General features: G+C 44.2%; 1 protein-coding gene across 5 annotated transcripts in view; it reads right to left on the bottom strand.

Moving 5' to 3' along the window:
• Window positions 1-1,069: 1,069 nt before the first annotated feature.
• LOC129327285 (bromodomain-containing protein 4-like) overlaps window positions 1,070-14,343 on the bottom strand; it is a 111,151-nt gene continuing 97,877 nt past the window's right edge. For all 5 annotated transcript variants that reach the window (XM_054975791.1, XM_054975795.1, XM_054975792.1 and 2 more), the window contains 6 exons: window positions 11,872-11,984; window positions 11,511-11,667; window positions 11,241-11,368; window positions 4,508-4,719; window positions 3,402-3,657; window positions 1,070-2,468 (listed from right to left, as the gene is read on the bottom strand). In XM_054975791.1, the coding sequence (XP_054831766.1) occupies window positions 2,400-2,468; window positions 3,402-3,657; window positions 4,508-4,719; window positions 11,241-11,368; window positions 11,511-11,667; window positions 11,872-11,984 (935 nt within the window). In that variant the 3' untranslated portion in view covers window positions 1,070-2,399. The remainder of the gene's footprint in view (window positions 2,469-3,401; window positions 3,658-4,507; window positions 4,720-11,240; window positions 11,369-11,510; window positions 11,668-11,871; window positions 11,985-14,343) is intronic.

Genomic DNA, 14,343 nt, shown 5'->3' with positions numbered 1-14,343 from the left:
GGCTACATGGGGCCCTGCCACTTTCATAACATACACCCTGTAATACTTTACGTGGCTCAGTTGATCTACAAATTGTGCCAACCATAATCTGTTGGGAGGACAGATTCTTCTAGTCTCAAGTGAGCAAAGAGAAGAGATGATAGTAGGCTGTGAGTGGTCTTTCCAAAATTTGGTAACAGAGAAAATAGGGCTTTTGTTGGCCGAACCTGCACAAGCGTAGATGGCTGAGATGTTCACATGTAGAGTGACAGCATCCTCTCCGGCAGCTAGTCGGGGAAGTCTGAGCCAACAGGAACAAGCACATTGAATAACAGTGTTCACGTGATATAGCCCAGCCCACCGACTCAGCCAAGGGCAGTATCCACTAAAAATGGCAACACAAATGTAATTTTGCAAGTCTGCATTTGTCAAATCCTGTGGCTCACAGTTCCTGCAACACCTCTTGTTGGGCAAAATGCATAGAAAGGTGATGTGCATATCCATTTCTTCCTTTGCTTTTATAGATTCCTTATAGGGACAGCTACAGCCTATCCAAATACCACTACTCTAGTACTTCTCAGGCAGCCATTTTTTTAAAAAAAGCTTTTGCTACCAACATGGTGGATCACAATTCACTAGGTGTAGGGCAAATCTTTCCTTTTTCTCACTCCAGAAATAAACCAGTTTTTGCTTTTAGAAGCAGCATTGTACTCTCTCTGAAACATGTGCTCTGCAGGAAAGTCACTGAGAAAAGTCACTGTGTGCTCTTCCCTAACTTTTGGTTTAGAGCTGCAGTTAAACCAGCCATGATGGAAGTCCCCTCTGGGCCAGTCTTTGCTGAGAAGGAACCAACTGTTGGATACTTGGTCTCAGTACAGGTTCTATGGAATTCTGTTGCTCTTATATTGCTGCTTCCAGGGTGAACCTCCCCTAGGTTGGTGACAAGTTGGAAACCCCATGGCTGAAGATTTCCTCTCTTCCCTACTGGAATAAGATAGGTGAGAGGGAACAAGCTGTTCTCTGAATTCTTGCTCCCCTTTTTAACACAAGCAGGATTTAAAAGAAATGTCAGTATGACACCAGCTTTAAAAAAAAAGAGATGAGTTTATTCCATGATCAGTACAGACCAAATGCATATTCACCGTATTAAAGTAAAACCAATTAATTACTCCAGAGCTTGGCCAATACTGACACACCAGTATTGTACTGTATAGTGGGTATTTATGGCACATAAACTTGGAACAATTCAAAGAGTAAAATGAAAAGAACACACTAAAGGTGCTGGGAAACTGATCACTGCTAAGTGTGAGAGAGAAGGCTCAACCGAAGGCAACAGCAGCAGGGCTTCCTTCCTCCTGACCCAAGTCCACTCCCACCACCTGCCCTCCTGTGAGCTGCTCCTTTGCTGTATAAAAACTAACCTTAACAGACGTCATGACATTTAAAAACCCAAAATGTAGCTTTCTGGTATTACAGTTAAAAATATAGACTAAAAGTCTGGAACTGAGCAAAATATAAGCAGTGTCTTTACAGAGTTTGGTGGGCTCACCAGTTAGAACTCAAACAAATATATGCCAACTATATTCACTATACAATACAGCCACAGTCAAAACACTATTGACAGGGTGGGAGCTTCCCCTGGTGCTAATGTTTTCCCCACTCCACTCCACTCCGTAATGAAGAGACAAGAATACCCACTCAAGAGTTGAGCAGTGCCAATTCGTCTGGAGGAAAATAAACAGATTGAAAGAAACCGACTTTGGTTGGTAGTCTAGCTCAGATTCCTGGACCTCCACACAATGCTAAAACAAAAAAACCTCACTCAAATGGCCAGTTACACTTGACACCTCCACTAAATTATTCCCTTTTTCACAAGCGAACACTTACAGAGAATGGCTCCCAGCTAAAGGCTTGTGGGAAGTTTAGTTAAAGGCAAAGCCAGTGACGAAAGGACCAAAAACAGCTTGTGTGTCTTCCCTGCTGAAGCCCAGGCAGGGTCTTCGTGTACACAGCCTCTTAATGCAGAGTGTCTTGTGCACTGTAGGGTCACAGACATTCTGCAACTCAAGAATTCTTATGAATAGAAAAGGGGTGAACAGCATAAAGTCCTGGATATACTGCAAGTAAGTTTGGCATAGAGAATATCAAGTGATCAGGGGCATCCTTCCCAGCTACTGCATGTCCACCGACTCAAACCTAGTACAGAGTTAGCTTGTGTCTTGGTCTCTCTTTCTTCAGTGAGGTGGGGGGGTGGGGAAGAAAGTCAAATTGTAAGGCAGACTCTGCTGATTCTTCTGAGGCCGCAACTGTCATACATGCAGAAGGCTGCAGGAATGCACTCCTCCCAGCCGCCAACAACACTATGGAGAGTCAAAGATTTGCCGGGAAATTAAGAGTCAGGAGAAGAAAACCAGGTGCTATTAGAAAAGATTCTCTTCAAATATTGCCAACAAATCACTCTGGAAATTCATGTCAATAGTAGCTGCCATCTAGAGGGGAGAAGAGAAAAAAGAGATCAGTCATTTGAATTAAAAAAAAAGGGCTATATATTCTTTTAACTTATAGCTAGAAAACAGGAGGCTGCCACTGTATTTCCCATCCTGGCCTGGCAGGATCAACCACTGGCTTTCTAGGCTGGGTTCACTGTCTCTTCCACAAGAGGGCAGGATGCATTCTCAAGTGAATCACAGGATCAATTGCGGACTCTGTTAAGGAAATCAAAGCAGTCTAATGTCTTCTAGGATTCTAAGGTACAAGACTCTCTCATTGTCTTAATACTCTCAGAGGACAGGGGCAGAAGGGGAAAGGGACCTGGGAAGCCATGGGATGCTGAAGTGAGCGTGCAGACAGAGAGAAGTGGAAGGAGAGATAAAGGAGGGAGGTAAGAGTGGCTCACGCCACAAGACTGGATAGCTGGCCATGTTTGGATGAGACCGTGCTAATGTGGGAGGATCAGTTAATAGGGTAGGGCAGAAGGATTTTCTTAAACTTCAGTGGTTGTGTTAAGAATGTTTCTATGCACTTGCAGAAAACAGACTTTTGGTATTTACATGCAAAGAATAAAAGAAGAAGGAAGAAATGGAGGGAGAAAAGAGAAGACAGATTGAGAGAGGAAAAAGCCAGAGAGTTAGAAAAGCAGAAGCAGCAGCAGAAGAAAACTCTTTCTGTGACTTGGCCACTGTACAACTATTTCTAGGAAGGCTCTCTCAGTGCTGTGTGACGGGGCTTCACAGTGGTGGCTCTTCCCTTGTTCAAGAATTGGCTGTGTCTCATTTATACTTGGGGAAACTAAAATCCTTCTCAAATTCAAGTGATACTTTGACATGACCCATCTGCCAGCGCAAGTAAGCTTCTGTTGCTTACTCCGTGGCACCACTTCCTTGTCCTCCACACCCTAGAAACAGCTTTGCCCCTTCACTTACTGCCTCCCTGCGCCTTCGTTCCTGCTCTCGTTTTCTGGCCATCTCTCTCTGTTGGTCCAGCATGGACTGAGAAGACTGCGGCTGAGAGCTCTGTGCTTGTGGAGCAGAAGCTGCAGCTGGCACCGGTGGAGGTGGTTGCTGCTGTGGCTGCTGCTGAGGCTGTTGATGCTGCTGCTGCTGCTGCTGCTCCTGGCGCCGCCGGACCTCTTCATGAACTCGGCGAGCTTGCTCCAGCGCATCCTCATCTTCACGACTCCTTTCCACCAAGACAAGAAGCACCATTAGAATAATGTGGTTCTTTGCATCCCTTTGATAGCACATCAGGGAAACTACCAACATCACATCCAGAAATGGTGCTAATTTGGAAACCGTGTTGCTTATTATATTCTAGGGTCAGCATTCTAATAATGAAAATACCAAAAAAAAGAGGACTTTTGGAAAAAGAGGACTTTTCCTCCTGTACTTCCACTTCTCATATAGCTTAGAGCAGATCTGCACTGACTACCCCACCCAGAAAGTTAATCATTCTCTGTGCCCTATTAAGTATGTTACTGGATCGCAATTGCTGGGCCAACAAACACACTGTGCTTCTGCAAGTATGTAACTTTGGAATGGAACTTTCTAGTATTACCAATCGTAGTTTCCCAATGTCACGTTGCAGAGCCAGTGAATTCTGAAAATCACATTAAAAATAATGGATTGTTCTTTGGCTCCCTACTGCCACTTTCCTTGCCCTACCTCCCCGAAAGCTGCTGCAGATGAAAAAGAGGTCCAAACTGATGGCTAGATACTCCTTCCTCACAGAAGCGCCATCTCTTCAGATCTCTTACTATCACATGGGCTTTAAGCAAGAAGTCACGTGAGCAAATGCTCAGTTCAGCAATGTTCTAGAGCAGCTATAGCATGGGCATGCTCCTTACTTCCAGGTGAATAGGTTAGCTGCAGATCTTCTAGGGAAGAGCATCTCCAAGCAAGAAGAAGACACTGACTTTTATCCTGCTGTTTTAACATCTCCCCTTAAAATAGCAAGAGAGTCTCCATCCACGAAAGAAGCAAAGTATCATGCAAGCACAGCAGGGCCTCCCAGGTAGGCAGAAGCCTCTCACCTCATTCTCTCTTGCTCCCGCCTCTGCCGCTCCTTCTCCTTCTCTGCTTGTTCTGCCTGAGCTTTCAAGGCCTTCTCACGCTCTTCCTTTTCCCGGGCTGCCCTCTTGAACTGCTCAAAGCTGTCACTACTAGACTTTACAGTAGAAGACGGTGTGGTGGGATGCTTCTGCACTAAGCTTGCCCAGGAGCCCATGTTCTTTATTTTTAGATCCTGTGAGGAGGGGAAAAAATATCAGTTAGCAAAACACAGGAGAGAAGTCTCTGCACTCGCTAAGGAAATTGGGAGTAGTCAGCCTATAGCACTGTTTTATGTGAATAGGATTATTTTTTGTGTGGACTGTTCAGGTTTCTCTTGAGAAAAAAGTATGGCCTCAGCACGGAATGTGTAAACACAGTTTACATAAGAAGTCAAAACTGCACACATAGAAAGTTTTACTCCATGCAGGCCATAGGATTTAGAATAAGGTTGCAAAGAGGGAACTGTCAGCAAACTCTTATTTAGTTAAGGCTGGAAACAGCTACGATCCATTGCTACCATCCAAGTCAAATATTTGTGGTATTTTGAGGCCTGTGTGTTGCCTCAAATGGCCTAAGGCAGGGGTCCCCAATCTCTCTAAGCCTGCAAACAAGTCTAGGATTTTGACAAAGGGTAGTGGATACCACTATAAAACGGCTGCCACAAGGTAGGGCCAATCGGCAAAAGACTGTAAGGAGGAAAAAAGCCAATCACCAAATGGTGGGACGGTCTATAAAACATAGACAGGTTCAAAGTCAAGTGTTTTCCTATAACACAGGCAGCTATTTCCAAAGGGGGGGCGGCTGCAGTTGCAAAGGCAATCAGTCCTGGACTCTTTTATAGAACTTAAGCAGCCACAAAAAGAAGCTGCAAAGCTTAGATATGTAAGAAAGTGTAAGGCTGAAGATGCAAGTCTCTAATACCTCTGCCTGAGATGAGCTCAGCACTCCGCTTGTCAGTCAGCTTAAAGAGAGCCTCCCGAAGATCCATTTTTTTTGTCCCATTCAAAGCCTGAAGGCTCAAGGAGTAAGCAGACCCTGAAGAAAATGTTCACAGAGGCCATGGACCTTTAAGTGCCAGGCTGAGGATCACTGGCTTTGAGAAAGTCTGTAGCGCATAAGAGTTTCTTTTCCAAAGAACATTTGAGATACCTTATGAGTGCTAGGTACAGGAGCGCTAACTGCTGTCCATCTACAGGAGGAATCTATGGGACAGGATATCCAACAGCTTCTCATACACAGAAACTATACTCATTTAAAAACTGAGGCTGGACTCAGAAGGAGTCATGAGAGCCAGTTAAATGTAGTAGTTAATAGGGGTCACGCTTCGGGTTTCTGATTCGGGTTTTTAACCCGAATCAGGCCTGATTTGGAAAGATTCGGAATTCCTGAATCAGCCTCAGCATTGCTGAGCCAATTCAGGATTTCTGAAGCAAGGCTTCCAGAAGCTATTCGTATAGCTTCGGGAAGCTTTGGGCACAGAGCAATACTTTTATTGCCATTTGCAAGTGGCAAGAAAAGTGTTGCTTTCAAATGCCTGCTGCTTTTCAGATGATGGGAGGGGGATCCCCGCCCCTCAGCTGAAGAAAGCTGTTGGCGTTTGAAAGCAGCAACAGTTTTCTTGCCGGGCAAGAGAAGTGTTGCTGCTTTCAATCACCAGCTGCTTTTTTCAGCTTAGGGAAGGGGGAGGAGGGACCCTTCCCCGTCCCCTCAGCTGAAAAAAGCCACAGGCATTTGAAAGCAGCAACACTTTTCTTGCTGTGTAGAGTTTGAAAGCTTTCAAACATGCAGATTTTTAAGCTGAGGGGAGGGGATCCCATCCCTTCAGCTGAAAAAAAGCTGCTTTCAAACCTGGCAGATTTTTTCAGCTGAGGGGAGGGGGAGGAGGGACCCCCCTTTTCTTTCATGCAAGAAAAGTGTTGCTGCCTTCAAATGCCCACTGCTTTTTTCAGCTGATGAGGGATCCCTGTGCATCAGCTGTAAAGCAGCCAGGATTTGAATACAACGTTTTTCTTGCTGTTTGCAAACGGCGAGAAAACTGCTGCTTTAAGCTTCAGTGTGATCTGTAAAGATTCCCAAATCTTTACAGAGCATACTGAAGCTTTTAAACACCTAAATTATTTTCTTGCTTTGGGCAAACCCAAAGTAGGAAACCTGAATATTTTTCGGGTGCACATCTTCATAGTGCTGCAACTAGGATCTGGAAGACCCAAGGTCAAATCTCTACATTCCTATATTGTTTTTGTGATGATTAAAAGAGGAAGGGTGAATTATGTATGCCACCCTGTGCTCCTCAGAGAAAAAACCATAAGAAAAAAAGTACTAGAATTAAAAAGAGCAACTGCTCTTGTTTCCTAAAGGAGACGCTGGGCACAGATGTATTCTGTGTTCCACTTTGGAAGGTGATTAGTATCTTACCTAGACGATTACTGTAGGTTAGTACTAAGATGACTCTGATGTCCGTGCAGTACTGAAAGCATCCGGGAACTACATTAAGAATAGAAACCCTTTAAAGCTGACTTCAACTTAACAGTAGAATGAAAAAGGTGAGCAATGAAAAAAACATCCACTGAACCAGTGATTCTTACTCAGTGGTTCAGGAGCCTCATGTGGCTCTTTGACATGTCACTTGTGGCTTTTCTAAGCACTGCTCCCAATGTGGTGACTGCCCCATGTTTTAAAAATGTGGGCAAGGTCCTTGCCTGGTGGGCCTTGCGGTTGGCAGATGGTCTCTACCTTGAAACAGCTGCCATTAAAGGAATGGGTCAGCTGCAAACTACCCTAGGGTACAAGCCTCATGCTGGGGATGGAAGTACATGTGGCTCTTTTGGCTGACAGTGATTGTGAATGTGGCTCTCTGCAAGCTGGAGAGGGAGTAACACTGCATTAAACCATGCCGTTACTTTTATAAACATGAAGAGGAGACTAAGCTTTGGTCTATGTTTACGCCTGACCCTGCATTCCCTGCTTTTGTTTTCTTCCAATCCCTGTTGCGCAAAAGGTATTCATGAAATAATCAGGTGAGGTTAGTTTCTACTAGGTTTGTAGTAGGCTCCCAATCTAGGAATTTGCGGCATGGGAGCAAATGCAGCGATTTAAACAAAAAGTTGTACCTAGCAGGGGTGTCAAATCTCTTCCAGGTATCACAGAGCAAACCATAATTCTGAGACATTTATGTGCTACAGAAAATATAATCTAGGTAAGATTCTGGGGCACCTAAATACCTTTGCTTAAAGCAAAGGTGGTAGGAAACAATGAGATCTGCATTAGAATAAAATAAGTTGACATGTAGTGCAGACAAACTTCAGGAACACTACAGCTGCCAACAAATGGATAGGAGAGATTAAATAATGGGTACTATCCTGGATTCAAAAGATAAGCCTTGGGCCTTCATATCTACACAACTGTTTCTTTCCCTATGCTCCGCTATGCTCATCTGAGCAGGGCCTTCTGTAGGTGTCACCCTGCAAATGGGCAAAATCACTATTTGCCCATATGGGTGGATGCTCTATGGCAGCCCCCACCTTATGGAATGGCCTGCCCAAAGAGGTCAGGAAACCTGTCACTCTTCTGGCTTGCTGCAAAATATGCAAAACTGAATTATTCAGGAGGGCTTTCTTACGCAGGTAGGAGGGCTATACTGTATCAAAATGGTTCCAAGAGAAGCTTTGGAAAGGGGATAGGGACTGCAGACTATACTACTGTGTACTGCTTGTTGCAACAAGGTGCTCCTACTGGGTAGTTTCTAAGTTAATATGTCTTGTTAAATTTCTTACGTTTTGTTTTAGCATTGTTTCAGCTGTGTATCAGATTTCTGCTTGTTTTCAAATTTCTGCAATCCATACCCCATTGTATTGTTTACTGAATGTCCCAGCCATTGAATGAATTGATTTACATTGTAAAATCCACTTTGAGCCTCGGTGACAAAAGCGGACTATAAGTAACATAAATAAAATATAAAGCCACTATGGATTGCTACTTTAGTTTACTCAGTTAAAGTAGAAGATGCACAGACTAGCTTGGCTTCACCAGAAATTTCTGCTGACAGGAGTTCCACCAGTGGGTACAATCTTCTCATTTCTCCCTTCAGACAACAGCCCCCCAAATCCCCCCCCGATGATGCTCTTGGAGACAGAGGACCCACCAAGAACAGCATGAGGAGGCGATTCAGAGGTTTGCAGTGGGAAGGAGGAATAGGCAAAAATCACCTCCTTTTCTATCCATACAAGTCCTCTATGGGACCCAAGCCACTGACTAGTAGTTTATTTTCTTTCTGCTCTCATCAGGTCCACCATGGCAGCTAACAAGTTAAACACATACATAATAAAATCATGTCTTACAAACCATTAAAACCAACAATGAAAAACACACACTTATTAAAACAATCAAAACCAAAACTAAAATATACATATAAAAACAATTAAAACATAGGGCAGGAATGAGAGATCACTGTGGGAATGCCAAATGAAACAATACAATCTTCACCTACTGGTGGAAGATGGCAACAGAAGGAACAGATGAGACTCCCTGATGAGAGAGTCCCAGAGTTTTAGTGCTATCACTGAGAAGGCCTCCCATCTCAGAAGGTAGAGGAATCCGAAGCACGGCCCCTGCAGATGACTGCAGTGGTCAGGTAGGTTTATAAGGGATTACACAGTCCTTCAGATATGCTAGTCCTAAGTCATTATAGGGCTTTACAGATCAACACCAGCACCTTCAATTGTGCCCAGAAACAGAATGGGAGCCAGCACAGACAAGAGTTGGCCCCTAGGACCCACTGTAATGATTTCAAGAAACGAGGGCATGCGTCTTTAAATGTTTGGTGAGATAGGTGAAGAGTGGGGGTGAAAGAGAGAGATGAGTGAGTGATATGATTGGTTGATGACAGAGTGGGCGGAGTGAAGGCGGTTTTCAATTATTGAGGGAGAGAAAAAAGATTCAGTTAGGGCAAGAGAGGCGAGCTGTGTGCAGCCTGAGTGTGTTCATGTATTTGTGAGGGAAAGGCAACCTGAGTGGAAGCCTGAACTGAATGTGTCTGTGAGACTATATATTCATTCTATTTGAAGCAGGCAAACTGTGTGTGCGCCTGAGAAAGAATTGAGAGTGAAAAGAAAACAGGCTAGCTGTGTGCTGTCTGAGGAGTTCTCTGTGAGAGAAATATAGAGCCTAGAGAAAGAGGCTAACTGTGTGTGAAGCTTTACAAGAGATCTGTGTGAATGAGTTTGGATGAAGCAACTAGAAGAACTAAGAACTACTTTTATGTAACCAATACGCTTCTTAAAAAAATAAACTTTTATTTTGTTTTGTTATATCCCAGAGTAGCAGTCATTGGAATCTCCCATTCCTATCCTCAGGGCCACATAGAACCATGAAGGAGCCTGACGCATAAACACGTTACCAAAGGGAAAACTTAAATAAAATATATTGGAATTTAATATTCCTGGTGGCAGCTAACTACCCAGAGGGTGTGAAGGGAAAGATTAAAGCAAAATCCACCCTAAAGAAAGTGAAGATCATAACACCCACGCTAGTCAACGTCCTGGCTGCAGCTAAAGTTTCTGAATACTTTTCAAGGGCAGCCCCATGTAAAATACAGTGCAGTAATCAAATCTAGATGTAACCACAGCACACAGTGCAATAGTGGCTAGATCTTTTCTGCCCATGAAAGGCCATAGCTGGCTAACTTGCTAAAGCTGGTAAAAGACACTCTTTGCCACAGCAGACACCTGCTTATCCAGAAGTAGGTCGGGGTCAAAAAGTCCCAAATGAAGATCTCAAGGAATACGCAACCCTGTCCAGAACAGGTGACTCCTCAAATCCTGGGTCAGACCATCTGCTCACCAATAGCACTTCTGTCTTATCAAGATTAAGCTTCAATTTATTCAATTAATCCAATTTAACTCACATATATTCCAAAACTGCCTCCAAGTTCTGGTTCAAAGTATCTACACCCTTCCTGGAATCAGCCAGAAGTACAAGATAGCGCGGTGACAACCCAGCCCAATTTTCCGGATAACCTCAGCCAGCAGTTTCACATAGATGTTGAAGAAGACAAGATGGAGCCTTGCAGGACCCCACAGTTCAAAGGCCAACAGGCTCAGCAGCAATCTCCCAGCACCACATTCTGAAACCTACCCTTCAGGTAGGACTAGAACCACTGCAAAATGGTGCCTCTCAGCTCCATTCCGGAAAGACAGTCCATAAAGTTATCATGATAGGTGGTACTGAAAGATACCGAGAGGTCCAGGAGCATCAACAGAGTTACACTCCCTCCGTCCATCTCCCAGAACAAGTCATCCACAACCAAGGCTGTTTCAGTCACATGACCAGGCCTGAAACCAGATTAGAAGGGACCTAAACAATCTGCTTCATCCAGGAATGCCTGAAGAGGTCCAATCACCATCTATTCAGTCTGGTACAGCCTGGTACTGACCACTGTATTTCAGAAACCATGCCAAAATTTAATATTCCAGTAATCTGCAAGATATAGCATTGAGGCACTTGCTATAATGTAATATTAGAGAATCTGGTAAAACATATTCCCAGAATGGGCTGCTGAACATATGCAATCCTTAAGAAAGCAAAGAACACAAACTTAGATATCACAGAGTTCAACTTCCTCTGGTTTTCATTGCCACTGGAAATATTACATAGTGGGAGTGACATAATTCAGCACTAAAACTGCCTTTCCAATGGCTGGCTATAGTGGACTGTTACCTTTTTAGGGGCAACTGGTGTTTTTGGTTCCTGCTTTTGTCTTTCTTTGTCCTGAACTCCAGGTGGTGCATTTTGCTCAGGGGGTCTTATAACAGGCCGTCCACTGTCCACTGGCTTCATCTCTGTTCCTGAAACAACAGATATTACTGTAAGACTATCTTCCTGTAGTCCAGAACTGTGGAAACTGATCAATGGGTATGATATGCCTTTCACCCATTTCTGCAGACAAATCTACACATCCTTGGCCAACACTGCTCAGTTGCCACTCACGTTGTTGGATATGTGCAGGTGGCTTGATGCTTTCTGGGTGTTTGGGAGGGTCCTGCCGCAAGGCTGGGTTGAAAGCCTCATTTCGGATGACTGGGGATTGCATCTTGTCCTCTTTCACCATAGGCTGTGACTGAACCACAGACGCTGCTCTCAGTTCCTGTGAGGGAAGGCCATCAAAAACAAGTCAGTTATCGTTTCCTTGAGTAAGCCCAGCCCTCCTCCACATGGCCCAGGCCCAGGCCCTCCGCAAGCATCCAGTAAAGAATGGCTTTTCATTACACAAGTGGAGAATGATGGCTGCCCTTTCAAAGGTGCTTGGGCAAGCTGGGAACTCTTTTACACATTCACAGTGTACCTTTACCTGTTTTTTTGGCTGGACATTTGGTTGTGGTGGAGAGTGGTGTGGCAGCCCCTGGAACTGTGGCATCTGTGGGGAATGCATCATGAGAGGGGAAGGTGCTTCTCTCAAGTGACCTGCAACAATTTAGCATCGGTCAATAGCTGTTCATCATATTTTGTTCAGAAGCATTAACCAAAAAAATTGCAAAAATAATTCAGAGGATTAGCCAAGTTAGTCTATTTTAGCAAAACAAAGCTGAAGTCCAACGGCACCTTAAAGGCTAACACTTATTCCAGCATGAGCTTTCATGAATCAGAACTCCCACTCCATCTGCAGAAGTGGACTCTGACTCACTGAAAGCTCATGCAGGAATAAAAATTGTTAGTCTCCAGTTTTGTTTTGAGAGAATAAGTCTGTGATCTGTAGCTGATATTTTATCATGCTATAATGGGGAGTGGGGGTGATTTAACTGCATTTGTTCAAAAGTTCTCCACTGTTTGCTACCCAGTATGCTAGTTTAAAAGCTTCTTTGGATTTTAAGTTCTTCAGGTCCATTAGGTCACACATCGAATGAATGAAGAAGAAAAACATTTTGCTTCAAACCCTGCTTCGAATTCAGCCCAATGAAGCAATGAAACGACCAGAGGTCAGGACAAACACACAGTCTAAATTAAGACATTGCCTTGTTTGCATGCCACACTATGTGGCCTAGCTACAGCCTACGGGTCTGGATCTCAGCTGCGTCCCACAACAGCTTCAACGGCCCAGTCTCTACTTTTCAAGTACTTCTCTCTCCCTCCTTCCCCTGTGTACTCCTATTTTCGTGTTGAGCATACACTTTCTACCATGCTCCTACATATGTATTGAGCAGCATCCCTTAATCCATCTGGTGGTCTTGTTTCCTTCAAATTCTTTGTCAAAATTCATTTCTTTAATAAAGCCTCCCCAAACAATTTCAAACTCAGTTTACTTATTCCTACACTGCCATGCTACTCTGCACTACTCTATATAATACTTACATGGAGTGATGAATGAATCCCACCCTCTGATCCAAAAATGACTGCTGCTTTTTTGAAAGTACCACTGTCAAGGAAAAAGCTGGAGAGCCTTTGCAAGTCACAAAAAACACACCTCTCCAACACAAATGGCTCCCTTGTCAGTACCACCTCCCTCCTCAAACAACAAATGTTACCTTAGCCTCAGAAAGAGGAAATTAAATGAAAATTATTCTCTGTATTCCCCAGTCATCATTTTATGACAGGATTGATGAGAATTTTAGTACTCTTTGCCTTCCAACCTGAATTGGGAAGGGGGGGGAATGCTACTCTTCCCATAAACCCCAGCTATCATTTCCTGGTGAATACTGGGGGGAGGGAGAGACTGGCAAGAGGGGAGGGCAGGGTGGTTGAGGGGAGGAGATTGGCAAGGAGGGCAGGGTGGTGGAGATTTGAGCCCCATTTTTAACCAGAGTCTAGATTTAAAAGACTTGGACTTGTTTTTTAAAAAATGGATAATGTGGGATTTGTTTTATAAGCACCATTTCATTTGTATCATTATTTATGCCCATGACTTTCTACTGTCCCATCTTTGTTTTGTTTGTCTATTACATACTGTAAGGTCTTTAAGCAGATGCCCTCAGTGGCTGTTGCTAAGCAACCATAATAGTTTAGCCAGTGTAACAGTTTAGCCAGGCTTGGTTACTGTCAGTAAATGGCAGGGCTCTTTCCAGGGATGTTCTGGCCTTTGAAAGGATTCATTGGGGCTAGCACAGAATCACTTGGCCATTGGATACAACATGCCTCACCTAGGCCTGCCTGTTTGCTACTGTTAAACAGCAGCAACCCCCTCCAAAAAAAGTTAGCACAGTATTTAGAGTTTCTGAGCAAGATCTGGGAGTCCCAGGTTCAAATCACTGCTCTGCTGTGGAAGGTCGCTGAGTAAATTTCATCCAGTCATACATACGCAGCCTAACCTCACACTCAGTCTACTATGGAGGCAAGAAGAATGATGTAAGCTGCTTTGGGTCCCCATTGTGGAGAAAGGCAGTATATAAATGAAGTAAATCAAGAAACACAGGTGAAGTTGAGGGGCAGATAAAAGGTAAGTTTAGTGGGTTTGAAGGAAAGGAAGTATGGAAAGATGAGCACATGGAAGCTGCAAAGAGGACTGAAAGAGGAAATTGTGTGGGGGAGGGGGCACAAGGAAAAGTGAAGTACCCACTGCACATCCTTTCAGGTTCCCGACCATATAACTGGGCACAACTCAACTACCACCATGCAAAGGGGCCATAGGAGAGAGGCTGCTGGGAGGTGAGGGTGGAAAGTGAAGACAAGAGGGCAGACAAAGATGGATGAGGAGAGATGGAAGCAGGAAAGGGGAAAGTGGCTATGTGGGGCAAGGAAGGGAAAGAGGACCATGGTGGGGGAGGAAAAAATGAGATGCCCCCCGCAAGTTCTTGTGGGTCCCCACTTATAATACTATTTAGCATGTATA

The sequence above is a fragment of the Eublepharis macularius genome, chromosome 4, assembly GCF_028583425.1.
Source record: "Eublepharis macularius isolate TG4126 chromosome 4, MPM_Emac_v1.0, whole genome shotgun sequence".
Classification (NCBI taxonomy): Eukaryota; Metazoa; Chordata; class Lepidosauria; order Squamata; family Eublepharidae; genus Eublepharis; species Eublepharis macularius.
This window is presented reverse-complemented; position numbering and strand designations above follow the sequence as displayed.